Here is an 18,634-nt window from a genome sequence, read left to right on the forward strand (position 1 = left end):
TTTTGTTTATAGTGCAAAAACTAAAAACTCTAGTTGTGGGGGAAAAAGTACGGAAACTTCATCTGGGTGCAGCATTGCATGACCGTGCAATTGTCAGTTAAAATAATGCAGTGCCATATCGCAAAAAAATGCCCTGCTCAGAAAGGAGGGGGTAAGTCCTCTGGAGGGTAAGTGGTTAAAGCCTATGTGTGCATGGGTACAGGGGATTACATGATGGGGAGTTTACTGGCTGTAGAAGAAAACAGCAGTAGCCACAAACAGCAGCTGTAGAAACGCTCAGTGTGTATGAGGACTAAACATTAGGAAGTTGCAACTACAGGGAAAACGCCAGCTTTCTGACCTCTGATCTTCAGCTTGAGCCCTTGTTTAGGCTCCTATTTCCTGGTTTGGGCACTGATTGGTTGGGATTCCCTGTAGTTGTCCGGTAAACAGATCCACAAAGAAGCCCCATTGGTGGGCATGTCAGGGCTGAGCTCCCCATAGACAGTGCGGGGATTCCCAGCGATCCTATCCTCCGGGATGTGTACACTGCACGGTGCCATGGGCTGCCCATTCATACACAGTATCGTGTAATGCCCAGCACGTGTGAAGGTGCGGCTTCTGCCGTCCAATGACAATTCGGCGACTTACGTTGTAACCAATCGGCCGGCGAAGGCGTGGCGAACTCGATATGCCGGGTTGTAAACGAGCACGCGCGTAGGTGGCGCGCTCTGGTCTGTCTGTTCCTCAATGAGTGCCGGGGACGAGCTCAGGCTGCGCTGTGTACTGTTACTAGGCAGATTCGCAGCTACCTTAACATTCACTCACTCCCCCCAACTTTGCCGCGCGCTCCCGGGCCGCTCCCAAGCGCGTCCTCGCGCCAGGCCGGTCCTGTGGACTTGGGAGCGGAGGCAGAGAGGGGAGGGAGAGGCCTGAGGAGCGCAGGCTGGAGAGCAGGGAAGGCGCAGTGCTGAGTGTGGCCGGCCGCGGACGGAGCCATAGACTGCGCTACGTGTGCCGAAGAGGAGAGGCCCTGGCTGGCCAGCGGAGAAGGGCCCTGTGCGGGGGGTATGCGGGCTACCAGCTGCTGCTGAGTCGTATGACACAAGGAGCAGCGGGATGGCGGAGAGAGGGGGATGTGCCATTCTGGAGACACTGCCGGTGGAGATCCGGGAGAGCTTGGCGGAGCTGGAGCTCGAGTTATCTGAAGGTAAGGGCGCCTTCCTCTGTGTCTGCCAACCAATCAGGGCACCGCAATACCCGGCCTGCCATGGCAATCTCTGACAGCTAGGCATGCTGGGACCTCAGGGCTGCTCATAAAACCCATCCTCACCCAGTGTGGCTGCAGGCAGTGCAGTGTGGGTGGCTCAGCTGAACATGTCTGTTTTATGAAAACACTCCAGGATTGCCTTTATAAACATGGAACGTGAAGATGTTCATATAAAGACGGGGCAACCAGTTCAGATCTCCTGTCCGCGGTGACACCGGGCACCCAGTTCAGATCTCCTGTCTGCGGTGACACCGGGCACCCAGTTCAGATCTGTCCCCAGTGACACCGGGCACCCAGTTCCCGGTGACACCGGGCACCCAGTTCCGATCTTCTGTCCCCGGTGACACCGGGCACCCAGTTTTGATCTCCTGTCCCCGGTGACACCGGGCACCCAGTTTTGATCTCCTGTCCCCGGTGACACCGGGCACCCAGTTTTGATCTCCTGTCCCCGGTGACACCGGGCACCCAGTTTTGATCTCCTGTCCCCGGTGACACCGGGCACCCAGTTTTGATCTCCTGTCCCCGGTGACACCGGGCACCCAGTTCAGATCTCCTGTCCCCGGTGACACCGGGCACCCAGTTCAGATCTCCTGTCCCCGGTGACACCAGGCACCCAGTTCAGATCTCCTGTCCGCGGTGACACCGGGCAACCAGTTCAGATCTCCTGTCCGCGGTGACACCTGGCAACCAGTTCAAATCTGTCCCTGGTGCCATCGGGCACCCAATTCAGATCGCCTGTCCCCGGTGACACCGGGCACCCAATACATATTTCCTTTCTCCAGTGACACCGGGCACCCAATACATATTTCCTGTCCCCAGTGACACCGGGCACCCAATACATATTTCCTGTCCCCAGTGACACCGGGCACCCAATACATATTTCCTGTTCCCGGTGACACTGGGCTCCCAATTAAAATCTCCGTTGACATTGGACACCCAGTTCTAATCTCCTGCCCCTGGTGACACCGGGCACCCAGTTCAAATCTGTCCCTGGTGACACCAGGCACCCAATACATATTTCCTGTCCCTGGTGCCACCAGACACCCAATTAAAATCGCCTGTCACCGGTGCCATCGGGCATCCAATTCAGATCGCCTGTCCCCGGTGACTCCGGGCACCCGATACATATTTCCTGTCCCCGGTGACACCAGGCACCCAATACATATTTCCGAATAAAATTTCTTGCCCCCGTTGACATTGGACACCCAGTTCAGATCTCCTGTCCCCGGTGACACCGGGCACCCAGTTCAAATCACCTGTCCCCGGTGACACCGGGCACCCAGTTCAGATCACCTGTCCCCGGTGACACCGGGCACCCAGTTCAGATCACCTGTCCCCGGTGACACCGGGCACCCAGTTCAGATCACCTGTCCCCGGTGACACCGGGCACCCAGTTCAGATCACCTGTCCCCGGTGACACCGGGCACCCAGTTCAGATCACCTGTCCCCGGTGACACCGGGCACCCAGTTCAGATCTCCTGTCCCCGGTGACACCGGGCACCCAGTTCAAATCTGTCCCTTTTGACACCGGGCACCCAATACATATTTCCTGTCCCTGGTGACACCAGGCTCCCATTTCAAATCTCCTGTCCCCGTTGACATTGGACACCCAGTTCAAATCTCCTGTCCCTGGTGACATGGGGCACCCAATACATATTTTCTGTCCCCGGTGACATGGGGCACCCAATACATATTTTCTGTCCCCGGTGACATGGGGCACCCAATACATATTTCCTGTCCCCGGTGACATGGAGCACCCAATACATATTTCCTGTCCCCGGTGACATGGAGCACCCAATACATATTTCCTGTCCCCGGTGACATGGAGCACCCAATACATATTTCCTGTCCCCGGTGACATGGAGCACCCAATACATATTTCCTGTCCCCGGTGACATGGGGCACCCAATACATATTTCCTGTTCCCGGTGACATGGGGCACCCAATACATATTTCCTGTCCCCGGTGACATGGGGCACCCAATACATATTTCCTTTCCCCGGTGACATGGGGCACCCAATACATATTTCCTTTCCCCGGTGACATGGGGCACCCAATACATATTTCCTGTCCCCGGTGACACGGGGCACCCAATACATATTTCCTTTCCTCCGGTGACACCGGTCACCCAATACATATTTCCTGTCCCCGGTGACATCGGGCACCCAGTACATATTTCCTGTCCCCGGTGACACTGGGCACCCAGTACATATTTCCTGTCCCCGGTGACATCGGGCACCCATTACATATTTCCTGTCCCCGGTGACATCGGGCACCCATTACATATTGCCTGTCCCCGGTGATACCGGGCACCCATTACATATTTCCTGTCCCCGGTGATACCGGGCACCCAATACATATTTCCTGTCCCCGGTGATCCCGGGCACCCAATATGTATTTCTTGTCCCGGTGACACTGGGCACCCAATTCAGATCTCATGCTCCTGGTGACACCAGGCATCAGAGTACATAGTTTCTGTCCCCGGTGATGCCAGGCGCTCAATTAAACTCTGTCCCTGGTGACACCAGGCACCCAATGCAGATCTTCTGTCCCCTGTGACACCAAGCACCCAATTCAGATCTCAGGTCCATGGTGTCAGGGCGATGCCAGGTGGCTGATCACTCCCTGTGTCAACATCGATCAGATGGGTTAGAAGAGCTTCTCTGACTGCTGTTCTCCCTTCTTAGGAACAAACCAAAATTCTCAGCTGTGTTTATATGAAGCTGGCTCCCCAGTGTGTTTGGTCTGGCCTGAGTGCCTGACTTCTCCCTGAGCTCTGTGGTTAGCCTGAGCATTGGCAGCTATGCCAAGTGGGAGCTGGCATGTTCACAGAACACAGATGTACTGGGAGATGGAGGCAAGACCGGTAGAAATGTCCGGAGTGCATTGTGAAATTGGGTGATCTCAGCAGGCTGGAACAGTAGTAAAGCGGATCTGCACAATGGGCCTTGTTTATGAAATTACCAGAGGAAGGAATTACCTCGGACTCTCCGGAACCCATTGGATTCAAACTTCCTTCACTAAAAAGGTGACTTTCCAGACCAGTGTTGGATCCAATTGGTTGTGCTGAGAATACAGACTGTGTGGATAGTTCTTCCTATGACCCTGGTAAATTCAGAGCTGTGTGTGGACAGATAACACGAGGTTGAATTTTTCTCCTGAATCCGGGGATATACATACAAACAGAGGAACAATGAAACCTAACAGTTTGATGATGTTTAAACGGCTGACAGCCCAGCATCTGCTTCATGTGTCATTTTTAAAAGTCCCCCAGCCTTTATAGACCTCTCTGACAGCTGTCATACCTAAATCCATACACCTTGGTCTCCCTTTACAACAGTCAAGATCAAGGAGGTTGCTGGAAATGTGAACATTGAGAGATGCTCCACAGACCATATCCCAGAGGTGGACCAATTCATGTAGAATTCAGGGGCCAGACTGGCCAATCCAGGAGTTAGCTGGATCCATTTCTTTTAGGAGCCAGCTCCACTGACAAAAGAAACTTCATTTAAATATCATTTTTAGGGAGCATTGGCTACCTGGCTCCTGGGGTTTGTCCAGCCCTGCCTTGGTCTCTTCTAGCCGTGTCAAGTATTTGGAGTCCAGTTTGCTGGTGCAGAATATGTTGTTGGTAACATTCATACAGTTATGCATTGATTTCATTTCTGATCCAGTTAGCATTCTCATTCATATTTGAGAGGATTTTCATTCAAGTGATGCACACAGTTGTGATTTTGTTGGATTGGATTAAATTGCAGCTTTTAAAAGTGAACGTGTAAGGCCTAGTGTACACTTGCCATTAAGAGGGGCAAATATAGGTGGTTTTACTGCCCCCCCAATTGCTCCCTCTTCGCTTCATAGGCAGCCAGATAGGTTGGTACATATGCCACATCTATGATGGTTTGCTTGTTAACTCTGACAGACGTTTATCCCTGTTGGCTTCACTGGTCATTGCTGCCACCAATCACAATACATTCAGTTAAATAGGGCCACTGTGCAACTGAATGCAATGCATGTGGTTGTGGTTTGGTGGTGCAGGCTTACAGCAGGGTTAAAAAAGATGCTGGGGAGGTGATATATCACCCTCCCCAGCTAACCCCCAATTCACATATACAGTGGGGCAAAAAAGTATTTAGTCAGCCACCAATTGTACAAGTTCTCCCACTTAAAAAGATGAGAGAGGCCTGTAATTGGCATCATAGGTAGACCTCAACTATGAGAGACAAAATGAGAAAAAAAATCCAGACAATCACATTGGCTGATTTGGAAAGAATTTATTTGCAAATTATGGTGGAAAATAAGTATTTGGTCACCTGAGATTTCTGGCTCTCACAGACCTGTACCTTCTTCTTTAAGAGGCTCCTCTGTCCTGCACTCATTACCTGTATCAATGGCACCGGTTTGAACTTGTTATCAGTATAAAAGACACCTGTCCACAACCTCAAACAGTCACACTCCAAACTCCACTATGGTGAAGACTAAAGAGCTGTCGAAGGACACCAGAAACAAAATTGTAGACCTGCACCAGGCTGGGAACACTGAATCTGCAACAGGCAAGCAGCTTGGTGTGAACAAATCAACTATAGGAGCAATAATTAGAAAATGGAAGACATACAAGACCACTGATAATCTCCCTCGATCTGGGGCTCCACGCAAGATCTCACCCCGTGGGGTCAAAATGATCACAAGAACGGTGAGCAAAAATCCCAGGACCACACGGGGGGGGACCTAGTGAATGACCTGCAGAGAGCTGGGACCAACGTAACAAAGGTTACCATCAGTAACACACTACGCCACCAGGGACTCAGATCCTGCAGTGCCAGACGTGTCCCCCTGCTTAAGCCAGTACATGTCCGGGCCCATCTGAAAGTTGCTAGAGAGCATTTGGATGATCCAGAAGAGGATTGGGAGAATGTCATATGGTCAGATGAAACCAAAATAGAACTGTTTGGTAGAAACACAACTCGTCGTGTTTGGAGGAGAGAGAATGCTGAGTTGCATCCAAAGAACACCATACCTACTGTGAAGCATGGGGGTGGCATCATCATGCTTTGGGGCTGTTTCTCCGCAAAGGAACCAGGATGACTGATCCATGTACAGGACAGAATGAATGGGGCCATGTATCGTGAGATTTTGAGTGCAAACCTCCTTCCATCAGCAAGGGCATTGAAGATGAAACGTGGCTGGGTCTTCCAACATGACAATGATCCCAAACATACCGCCCGGGCAATGAAGGAGTGGCTTCGTAAGAAGCATTTTAAGCTCCTGGAGTGGCCTAGCCAGTCTCCAGATCTCAACCTCATAGAAAACCTTTGGAGGGAGTTGAAAGTCCGTGTTGCCCAGCGACAGACCCAAAACATCACTGCTCTAGAGGAGATCTGCATGGAGGAATGGACCAACATACCAGCAACAGTGTGCCAACCTTGTGAAGACTTACAGGAAACGTTTGACCTCTGTCATTGCCAACAAAGGATATATAACAAAGTATTGATGAACTTTTGATATTGACCAAATATTTATTTTCCACCATAATTTGCACATAAATTCTTTCCAAATCAGCCAATGTGATTGTCTGGATTTGTTTTCTCATTTTGTCTCTCATAGTTGAGGTCTACCTTTGATGCCAATTACAGGCCTCTCTCATCTTTTTAAGTGGGAGAACTTGCACAATTGGTGGCTGACTAAATACTTTTTTGCCCCACTGTATGTGGCCGTGTTTTGACCGGGCACGAGAGCCCATTCATTTGCATGGACTCCAGTGACACGCAGAGAAGAAGTCGTCCCTGCACTTCTTTGGAAAACGCAGCCCGCACAGGAACCTCAGCTTCCAGTACGGTTGCGTTTTCCAGTGTGGGCGGCGTGCCATTAGAACTAATGGCACCCGCGGGTCCACATTGCTCTGTGCGGGTGGTGCTGCTGCACGGATTTTTGTGCGGATCCGCAGCGGCACCACCCGCACATATGCAAACCTGGGGTAAGTGTCAAACGTCCTCTGAAATGCGATCCACCTGCAGATCACTTTTAAGAGGTGTGACAAAGGCTGCTTGTTAACAAACCCTTACAGTCTGTATAATTACTGTATCTATACCTAAAACTTTTCTAATTTTTGAAAAAGGTCAAAACCACTGCAAAGTTTTTTTGCTATGGTCTGTGTACCATTAGGAAAATTTCCCTTCACTTCTCATGGAAGTTAGAGGAAATTTCTTAAAGTTGGGAGAATTTGTTCTCGAAACAGGTGTCCCTAGTGGAAAATATCTCCTTGCATCTATTTTTAACTCGGAGGGCCTAACTCTTCCCCACGCTATCCTACAGTAAATATAAGGTTTTGACTAGATCTACTTTAAAGCCCAATTATGGGCCCCTCCCAGGTCCCCTTCTAACACATCCTGCAGGTTTTGTTTTTTACAGGTTATCCATTCCTAACCCCCCCCGCCCCATTCAGGTCCCTTGTGTTTGGAAGGGGGGTTGAAGGATACGTTTATTCCTGTTTAAAAAAAAAAATCGTAAATGCACATTTTTTGCAGGTAAATCAGCAGATCATGGGTGCAATGTCAGGCTCCTGCAGACTCTCAATACAGCTGACTGCCCGTACCTCCTATATTGGCAGGTAGTTACTGAAGAGCAGAAAGAATCAATGCACTACGAGTAGTTCATTGAGAACTACAAGCTGTATACAGCCAGTATTTGTAGTTCATTCCTTCTGGGAATGAATAATTCCACAGTGTTGGTGCGCAGCCTCGCTGTTCTTAAATTGTGACAGTGGGTGCAGGGAGAGGATCCCCTGCCGATGTGGGAGATCGGGAAGGGGGGAGGGTTGGGCTGCTGCTTTACTAATGTGTTGAATACATTGAATACGAGTGTAACCTGTTACTAAGGGTGTTTAATTTAATCCTCAAGATAGAATTTAAGTTTTGATCTTTAATATGTGGACTCACAAAAGACCTCATATATTCACTGAAACTAAATGAGCTGACACAGTGATTAAGTTGGATGTTTTATTAGCCATTCACTATATAACCTGTTTGTACAATCTCCTTTAGATCTGCCATCGACTATAAAGTACAGGGGCCTGCCTGATTAGATGCAAACTAACTGGGTTGTTTAGGTTTGTCCTCCTATTAATCAGCAAGAGGTTGTAGAGGAATTGTAAGGTCAGGTTGTATAGTGTATGGTCATCTTTAGCTACATTTGAACAATGACTTCACACATAACACTGTTTTTCAGTTCAGTATTTTTGAAATTGTGATTATAAAATTCAACACCATATTATTGGATTGTCCCAGTTTGCAAAGTGCATTACAATTTTAAACTAGATTTTCATGGAGAATTCTCCGTATGAGTCCAGGCAGTCTGAATAGAGTGACTGAAATACAATTTATTCCATTAGGAATGACACTTTGATGTGTATGGGAATTTAGCAGACATTAGTTGATTATATAGATTCCCCATGTCTCAACGTGATACTTGCCCTATAATAGATTAGCATTGAAGTTGAGCCAACTTTTCTCTGGTCACACTAATTGTTTACTGTGTTACTTTATCTGATTGTCTTTTCCCTCACACAACAAATCCTACTTAGAATAATATATATTTTCACATGCTAAGTGATGTGTGTAAGGCCCCTTTCATACAAATGTTCCGATCAGGTCCTTCTGTCCATTTTTCAGGTGGACCCGATCAAAACCTCTATTTTCCTGTATGGGACGGCGGGTTTAAATGGATGGATGTATGTTTGTTTACACCCATCTACATCCAATCCGACAAAAACAGATGGATAAGGACCTATCCCCCTTCTATCCAACAGATTGGATCGGATGGCAGTCGGATGTAAACGGACAGGCAGTGTCTGTTTACATTCAGCTGCCCATTGAAGAGAGCGGGCTGTGTGCGCTCTGTATAAGCGGAGCAGACACAAACCTGTCATCCACCTGTCAGGGGGGATCAGCAGGTAGATCCTCTGCTGAGCAAGTGGATGGCAGGCAGAGTCCACCATGTGTGAACAGGGTATTACAGGTATTTATGACCTTTCCAGAGATCTCAGTCCAACCCTGATAGTAACTCCATCTGCTTGTATGTGAAAGGTTAGCACCATCTTTGTCCAGTTATTATCCAGAGTCAGCATCTACTTCTAGAGTGAGATGTTGGCTCAAAGATGACACATTCATGTAAATCCTTATATCTGAGCAGTTCTTAGCAGTGTTCACAAGTGACGGACACATATCAGCACCCTGGTGCAGCCTTTTGCACTGCGGTTTGCTACAAAGCTACAAGGTTGCAGATGACTGGGGGAGAGGAGACCAAAGCTGTTTTTTTTTCCCATCTAACTGATGGACTGAACACGAAGGAAAAAAAAAATACAGATTCCTTCACCTACACAACAAGGTAGATGGAGGAATCCTCCCACTGTGAGGCCTGGTTCACACCAATGTGCTTTTTAGTACTTTTTGCAGAAACACACTACAGTCCATTTAACATAGTTTCCTATGGGACTTGTTCACATCTATGTTTCTTTGAGCTGCTGCATTTTTTGGAACAGGTCAGGGACTTTTTTTAAATGCAAAAAGCAGCATTTCTGCTACAATAGAGTTCAATAGAGAAGCTGCTGAAACGCATGTAGTGTGGTTTTGCCGCATTTTGCATTTTTATTCTGCCCAGCAACAAAAAAAATTCTACTTTAACCAAAAAAAAAAAAGCTGAAAAAACATGGCAAAAATGCGCATGTAAAAACGCAAAGCACAATGCAAAAAGCATTATGAAATGGATGAAAAACAAACTGCATAGGTGTGAACAAAGCCTTGCATTGTGTTCTGGCAGAGGGAGCTCTCTGCCATCAGGATATACTGATCAATGACTGCAGCCCCTACTCCTTGAAAGTTTTCCAGTGGGGCCATTCAATACAAGTCGGTCTAATAACTGACCACATTTCATATATTTTATTCTTGTGGATCTGATAATGCATTCACATTGTGGTAACACCTGGTAAAACTCGAGCATTACTGTAATGCAACGTACATGCATTGGTGTTTTGCAGTGCCTTTCATTTAGATGGCATCCCAACGCACCTCTACAACATACTTCAACACAGTGTGCATCTGCAAAAAAAAAAAGGCAGCCTGTACTATAGTTTTTTGTGTTGAGGTGTATTGCAACTCGTGCTTTTTGATTAAGCCACCCATTCAGCACAGCAACGTGACAAAGATCTGTGTTGCGGAGCACAGCGTTACTGTATGAACAGGTTATTTGCAAAATTAATATGCATTTAAATTCTAAATTCCTGTTCCCTGCAGTGTCTCCTTCACAGCTGTTGGATACTGTCTTGAGTGGCTGTCATCTGCCGTTGTGAAGGCTACCAGCAATGGCAACTACAGAGAAAGCTGCGCCACCTGCCTGCTTCGCCATTCACAGTACTTGTAATATAACTCTCACACGAGGTATTGCATTTTGTAAATTGGCAGTGGTGATCCTGTCATTCAGCTACTCCTCCTCCATTCACAGAATGCAATGCATTGTGGGAGAATAGTAATTCGAGTTTTGTGAATGGTAGAAGGGCGTAGGCAAGCAGAGAAAATTTTCTCTGTAGCAGTGGCTGCTATAGCACCACTCAGGGTGTCTAATTTAATCTGTATAGATGATGTCCTTTGATTGTTCTGCAGACAGTAGACTTTATTCACCATTGTCTGAGCTAATAAATTAAAAATCAGTGTTTATCCATAGCGGACAGGAGATCATAAACATTGGAATACATAGCAGTTCAGACACTTATTTTCTTGTAGGAGATGACATTGACCTACAGTACATATTAAAGATGGTGGCAGTGAGAAGTTGGGCCTTCATAGACCATACTCTATCAATGCACAGTAGTTGGTATCAAATTGAACTTTAGTTTTCAAGTAATTTAAATGAATTCTATGCATCGGTTTTGTGACTGTGACTTAAAGACTCCCATGGTCTGTATTACATTAGATGTTATTCCACTACATGGCACTGATCAGAGATATTGAAGATTTTTGCATAGAACCATGCTGGTACCAAATAAACATATAGATGAAATGCCGCAGTTCAGGGCTGTTCACACGGCATAAATTATGTAGTTGTTATCATTCCTATTCCAAACAAGCCAGCAGAGGTAGTACAGATTCTGCATACACAGATATTTTTGGCTTGATAAATAAGCAGAGGAACCCACGGAGGATAATGAGAAATAATTTTCACAGATAGAAAGGGAAGGCAGAAGAACAAATGGTTTACGCAGTCTGTCCTTTTTTGACTTTTTTTATTTTTCTTACATTTTTGTCTTGAGAATAGACCTATCTATGCTACAAGCATGTTTCAATTCACTTACCAATGACTGACTCATTACTTCAGCTGAAATTCTACTTCAAGGAACTACTCTTTTAGTAAAATCTAAACTAGTTTTGAATTTTCCTACAGCTAGTTTGAGGACATGTCCCCATATTCTTAATCTTGGATTCATATTGAAAATACTGCCCTCCTGAACCATGTTCACACGCATAATGTATTTTTAAAGAGTAATTCCACTTTTATTGAGCATAAAAAATGGCCTGTGGGTGATCGACATTAGGGATACATTGAAATTTTGGCCACCAAAAAAAATGCTCTATCAGCATTTAGCCGATACAGGGGACTGTGTGTACTGCAGATGTGAGGAGGGGGGTTGGGGAAAGGCAGGAGAGGAGCAGTGTATACAGTGACTTGCTGTCACTATATGTCAGTGCTGCTTTTTAAATGCAATTGCCAGGGGTTTTTTTTCTTCACTATAGCTCAGAGAATCAGCTGTCGCTTTCCCCGAGCTAAAAGAAACAAATTTTATTTTTAGTTTCTTTCCCAAGCTAAAAGAAACCGTTTCCTTTAGCTCCAGGGAAAGTGACAGCTATGCAGAAGGAAAAAAAAAGCTGGCTATTGGGCCCCTATGTGTTAGCAATAAAATCATAAGTTAAGAAAAATATACATGAAACTAGAAAAAAAAAAAATTGGAGCCTCCCCACGTACTGTACGCAGACATTTCGGTTTTGGTTCGGTTTTCAGCCACATGCATTCTGAGTTTTTGGAATCGGTTTTGGCACCAGAATTTTAATTTTGCTGCACCACTAATCAACATACCTTTCAGGGATTTTAACAAACTTTGTAGCAGATTCCTACCATTTGTTGCTTTGAAAAAAAGCTGTTTATTTCAATATGTCTTGTGCAGACGGATTCTGAATAGTAGGGTCTGGTTTATTATCACTTGGTGCACTCTGTGTTCTAATGAAATGTCTCAGGGTCTGCATCCCTTTACCAGTATTTAACTTTTGGGTCATGACTGAAAATTTATTTTTTGGAAAATTCTGTTTGAGTTTTGCAAGTGTAAAAAATAATACACCATTGTACAACAAGACACAAAAGTACAATCAACAGTCAAATATACTGGCTCAGCCAGTTAAATCTATCATTACTAGAAAAAGAAAAGGCAAGGCATCACTATGACAGGCAGGTAGCTAGCATTTTTGGAAATGGAGGTCAACAGTGGCAGCCCATGTACTGTTTTATGAAGGCTTTTCTCTAAGCAGGCCATAAACTTTCCAACAGTAAGCCTTGATTTGGTTCCCCTTTTAGGAAAATATAAGTGCATTATTTTTTGTAGAAAACAATTTGCATTTATTTTTCCTACAGGAGACTGCAAAACATTGCACCCATTATCACTGGATCGTATGTGCAGTGTCAGGCTCCTGCAGACACATGCTCCAGCTTTCTTGCTGGACCTTTTGTACAGACTCTGTCTGAAAGCTGTAGAAAGTATCAGAGCCATTGCAGTCCATTGAGAATTACAAGCCGTCTGCCATTGTGGCTAACAGAACTTGCAGTTTATCCATTTACAGATCGCTGTGCTGATTTTGAATAGGACAGCGCCTGTGGGCAAATGAACCCCTGCCTGCTCGGGGGAAAGGGGTAAGAGGCGGTGAGCAGGGCAGGTACTGAAATATGTTACAGTGGGGGAAATAATTATTTGATCCCTTGCAGATTTTGTAAGTTTGCCCACTTACAAAGAAATGAAGGGTCTATATTTTTTATCATAGGTGTATTTTAAATGATAGAGACAGAATATCAAACAAAAAACCAGAAAAAAAAAACACATAATACAAATCATTATAAATTAAGTTGCAGTTCAGTGAGTAGAATAAAGTATTTGATCCCCTACCAACCACCAATAATTCTGGCTCCCACAGACTGGCTGTGTACTCATGTGATACACAGATTAGTCCTGTCAATTTAGGAAGGTGCTCCTAACGACAACTCGTTATGTCTATAAAAAAAAAAAAGCACCTGTCCACAGAATCTTTCTTGGGCACCACCATGGGCAAGACCAAAGAGCTGTCAAATATGATTGTAGACCTGCACAAGGCTGGAATGGGCTACAAGACCAACAGCAAGAAGCTTGATGAGAAGGAGACAACTGTTGGAGTGTTTATTCACAAATGAAAGAAATACAAAATAACCATCAATCGCCCTTGGTATGGAGTTCCATGCAAGATTTCGTGTCATAGGGTAAGGATGATCATGAGAAAAGTGAGGGATCAGCCCAGAACTACAAGGGGAGGAGTTTGTGAATGTTCTCAAGACAGTTGGGACCACAGTCACCAAATATACCATTGATAACACAATATGCCACCATGGATTAAAATCCTGCAGCACCCACAAGGTCTCCCTCATCAAGAAGGCACATGTACAGGCCTGTCTGAAGTTTGCCAATGAACCTATAAATGATTCAGAGAAAAATTTGGAGAAAGTGCTGTGGTCAGATGAGACCAAAATTGAGCTTTTTGGCATTAACTTGACTCGCCTTGTTTGAAAGAAGAAAAATGCTGACTACGACCCTAAGAACATCATCCCTACAGTCAAGCACGGAGGTGGAAACATTATTCTTTGGGGCTGTCTCTCTGCTAAAGGAACAGGCTGACTTTGCCACATTGATGGGCCAATGGATAGGGCCATGTATTGTAAAATCGTGGATGAGAACCTTCTTCCTTCAGCCAGAACACTGAAGATGGGTTGTGGATGGGTCTTCCAGCATGACAATGACCCAAAACATACTGCCATGGCAACAAAGGAGTGTCTCAGGAAGGTCATGGAGTGGCCTAGCCAGTCTTCAGACCTTAATCCTATAAAAAATATATGGAGAGAGCTTAAATTTTGAGTTGCCAAGCGACAGCCAAGAAACCTTAAGGATTTAGAGAAGATTTGTAAAGAAGAGTGGACCAAAGTCCCTCCTGAGATGTGTGCAAACCTGGTAACCAGCTACAAGAAACATTTTACCTCTGTGCTTGCCAACAACGGTTTCTCTACCAAGTACTATGTCATGTTTTGCTTGGGGATTAAATACTTATTTTACTCACTGAACTGCAACTCCATTTATAACATTTGTACCGTGTTTTTTCTGGATTTTTGGTTGCTATTCTGTCTTGAAATACACCTTTGATAAAAATTATAGACCCTTCATTTCTTTGTAAGTGGGCAAACGTACAAAATCTGCAGGGGATCAAATAATTATTTTCCTTGCTGTACGTGTTATACCGTAAATAAGGGTGTAACATGTTCCAAGGTAAAGTTCTCCTTTAATGCGGTGTTACACCCAAAGCCAAAAATGTATTCTATTGTAGCTTACCAATCATTAGATGGTGTAGCTGCATCAGTTTTTTCTTTGGCTTTTTTTCCCTCTGTTTTCATCTGGTGATCTGGTATTAGTGAGACCGCACTTTGGAGACACAGAGGGGTTTATTTACTAAAGCTGGAGAGTCCAAAATCAGACTCACTTCTGCATAGAAACCAATCAGCTTCCAGGTTTCATTGCCAAAGCTTCATTGAACAAGCTGAGGTTAGAAGCTGATTGGTTTCTATGCAGAAGGGAGTCTGATTTTGGACTCTCCAGCTTTTGTAAATAAACCCCAGATTGTCTGTCTGTATGGGGATGTTAGCCAAACTCCAGCTAACACTTTACAATCAGTTACAGCAAACTGTTTTTTTCCTTTTGGGATAAAGGTTTTACATGAATAAATAAACGCTAATAATTTTAATCCTCCCTGGCAGTGCTAAATGGTTTGTCTCATTCATGTAAACTGGAGAGCAGGAAAGCTTGTGCTTTTGGAAACTAACAGACTTTGTCTGGATCACCAGATGAAAATCGAAGAAAGAAGGCCTTAAAAGGGAATCTGATACAGCCATCACAAATTGTTAAACTGCAATGTAATAAATGTTTGTTTTGGGGGTTAATACCGCTTTATTGTATGTTTGGCAGTTTATCTGGAGTGCAGCTTTAAAGCCCCATTCACATTTTAGTGTTCTGTAGATTGAAGCTCAAAACTACAACAGTCTCAACAAACAAAATCTCATATATTTAAATGGTGGCCATTCACGTATGAGTACCCAGCCACGTGTAGCTTGACACCTGATACACCAAAAGCTATTTGAGCTGCTTTTGAGGCAGAAATGGGCATTTCTGGCCCCATATACTTGAATGGTAATGTGTGTAAAGGCACAAATCAAGCTCCCTCCCTTTTTTCAGGTGTATTTCTTTTTTTTTTTTTTTTTTTTTTGAAGCTTGTAGAAACTAGACTCTTCTATCTACTGCTTTCCTTTGATGAAAACAAAAACACCTAAAGGATAAGTTCACCTTTTTGGGTCGAATTTCACTTTTCATAATAGATAAATAGAAGCGTTTCCAATGCCATTTCAGGCCCAGCCATCCCAATGTGCTTTTTCCTCCCTTACCTTATCCACAGAAGGTGTAAAATCTTGTCAGTTTATTTGAATTTTTTAACTGATTCTCAGATTCCATCACTTCCTGTAGATGGTCTCTCAGCATTCACTTCCTGTTTTTTCACATGGCAAACTGTGTGCTTGTTTCTTTGTTTGGTGTGACATTAATCAATAGCACCAAAAGCACAGCTAGTGAATTTGTGGTGTATAAAGGTTTCCATACACTGTACAATCTCTGTATGATCGCCTTTAGATTTACCAAAACTATATCATAGGAGGACACACCATCTATCCAATCACTCTGCATCCAATCAGGCAGGTACTTGCACTACATAGTTGATGGTAAATCTAAAGGAGATTGCATAGTGTATGGTAAGCTTTACAGAAACCAGGACACACTTCCCATTTTCAATACTACAGCTCTATCCATATAGGTTATCTGATCACTCAGCACACTCTGCTAAATGAACGATCTATGCAAGATGAAATTAAGATAGAAAAAAAAATTGACTCCTATGTGTTTAGTGAGCAGAGTGATCACTGATTAATTGCATTGGAAAACCGTGCACCTGTGCAACTGGGTGGTCGTGATCTGCTGGATGGGGGGAAGACAGCCACAGTTGTGTTCTTAAGAGGTCAGCTGGTAATCTCCTTCCTTTTCTTGCTGATTTTTCTGTCCTTAGGCTATGTTCACACTAGCGTTGTGTGCAGGAGGCGCAGAGGCGTTTGGGAAGTGTTTTTACCGCTTCCCAAACGCCTCTGCCAATTCTGCACGTTACAGCACATGGTGCTGTTCTAACGGGAGCGTTTGCGTCGTGTTGCGTCGCGGAAAAACGGACGCCTCTGGTCGAGTCAGGAGGCGTTGAAGCCTCCTATTCTAGTCTATGGTGCTGCTCCGCAAACTCCCGGCTGGCGTTTGCAGTGCGGTTGCGACATGGTTGCGGGGCGTTTGCGGAGCGGTAACACCATTCAAACTGCATTGTAGCCATTTGTGGGGCGTTTTTTTAACGCTCGGCAAACGCCTAGCAAACGCCGCTAAACCACGCATGCGGTGTTTGCGGAGCGTTTGCCGAGCATTAAAAAACGCTCCGCAAACGCCGGACCAACGCTTGCCAAACGCTATAGGGGCGTTTGGCAAGCGTTGGTAAAACAGCCAAGTGTGAACAAGCCCTAAGGCTGGCCATACATTATACAATTTTCTTGAGAATTTTGCTTTAGATTTACCAAAAACCATATAATATGAGGTCAAACCTAAACAACACTTTCAAGTGTATCCAAATAGGTGGGCCCCTGCACTACATAGTTGAAGGTAAATCTAAAAGGAATTGGGCAGAAATTGAACAGAAAATTTGTATAGTGTATGGCCAGCCTAAATCTACATACCAGCAAGTGATGAAGCTTTCTAAGAAATTCAGCAAGGGCTAAAGTAAGGTCTTGTTCTCAAAACCAAAGAAAGCTTTTTATTTTTCTTCAACAGAGGTACATTAATGGTAAATTGGTACATATTGGAGCTGGAATTTAGGAAAAAATGGTGAACTTTAAATACATACAGTATATAAACGCATCTCCTGGAAATCATTCAGCCCAGGTGGGAAACCTGTGGTGGGCACCTAAGGGCTCGTTCACACTTTACTTTATTTCTAACTCTTGCCAAATGCCCCTATAGCATTAGACAGGCGTTTGGGAAGCGGATTTAATGCTCCCCAAACGACCTATGCGCGGTTTTGAGGCGGTTGATAGGCGTTTGCCAAGCGTTAAAACCGCACCACAAACGCCTATAATGAAGTTAAATGGTATTAACTCTTCGCAACCGAGTCGCAAATGCCTGCAAGGCGTTTTGAGGAAGCGGCACCATAGACTTGAATGGGAGGCTTCACATGAGGTGTTAGGTTTGCCGCAGCGCTAACGCTTCAGTGTGAACAGTACTCTATGCTGCCATGTGCAGAATTTTCATAGGCGTTTGAGAAGCATTAAAAATGCTTCCCAAATGCCTGTCTGACGCCTGCTGACAAAGCTAGTGTGAATGTAGCCTTACAAAGCCTGTTACAGGTGTCTACATAAGAAAACTGGCTTGGTAATGCTTATATTTTTGAGAACTGGTGAGGTATGTTATCCATTAGAACAGGAAATAATATTTTCACTTTCATATGTAAAATGCCTAAAGCTCATGAACCTAAGGGCCTTTGGTTTTTTTTGTTAATAGTTCAAATCCACGTAGAATGATGTGGTCTTTTTTATGACTGACATTTTTGTTAAAAATCATATGCCTGCTATAACAAAACAAAAAAAGGACACAAAGGCCTAGTGTGTTACCATCCTCATTTATTAACCGCCTTCCCACCACCCTATAGCAGACATACTGCTACAGGGCAGCAGGGGTGCTCAAAATCATAGACGATTTTTGGGGATGCTGACTTCATTTTCCAGCAGGACTTGGCACCTGCCCACACTGCCAAAAGCACCAAAACCTTGTTTTAATGACTGTGGGATTACTGTGCTTGATTGGCCAGCAAACTCGCCTGACCTGAACCCCATAGAGAATCTATGGGGCATTGCCAAGAGAAAGATGAGACATGAGACCGAACAACGCAGAAGAGCTGAAGGCCGCTATTGAAGCATCCTGGTCTTCCATAA

General features: G+C 44.9%; 1 protein-coding gene across 7 annotated transcripts in view; it reads left to right on the forward strand.

Annotated features, from left to right (window-relative positions):
* The first annotated feature begins 819 nt into the window (after nucleotides 1-819).
* DIP2A (DIP2 acetate--CoA ligase A) overlaps nucleotides 820-18,634 on the forward strand; it is a 144,632-nt gene continuing 126,817 nt past the window's right edge. For 5 of the 7 annotated variants that reach the window (XM_089680886.1, XM_089680888.1, XM_089680889.1 and 2 more), the window contains exon 1: nucleotides 820-1,189. In XM_089680886.1, coding sequence (XP_089537012.1) covers nucleotides 1,099-1,189 — 91 coding nt within the window. In that variant the 5' untranslated portion in view covers nucleotides 820-1,098. The remainder of the gene's footprint in view (nucleotides 1,190-18,634) is intronic. The other 2 variants (XM_089680891.1, XM_089680892.1) reach the window with 1 other exon arrangement.

Source organism: Staurois parvus, unplaced genomic scaffold, assembly GCF_062004578.1.
Source record: "Staurois parvus isolate SC_StPar_1 unplaced genomic scaffold, SC_StPar_1.0 ptg000251l, whole genome shotgun sequence".
Taxonomy (NCBI): domain Eukaryota; kingdom Metazoa; phylum Chordata; class Amphibia; order Anura; family Ranidae; genus Staurois; species Staurois parvus.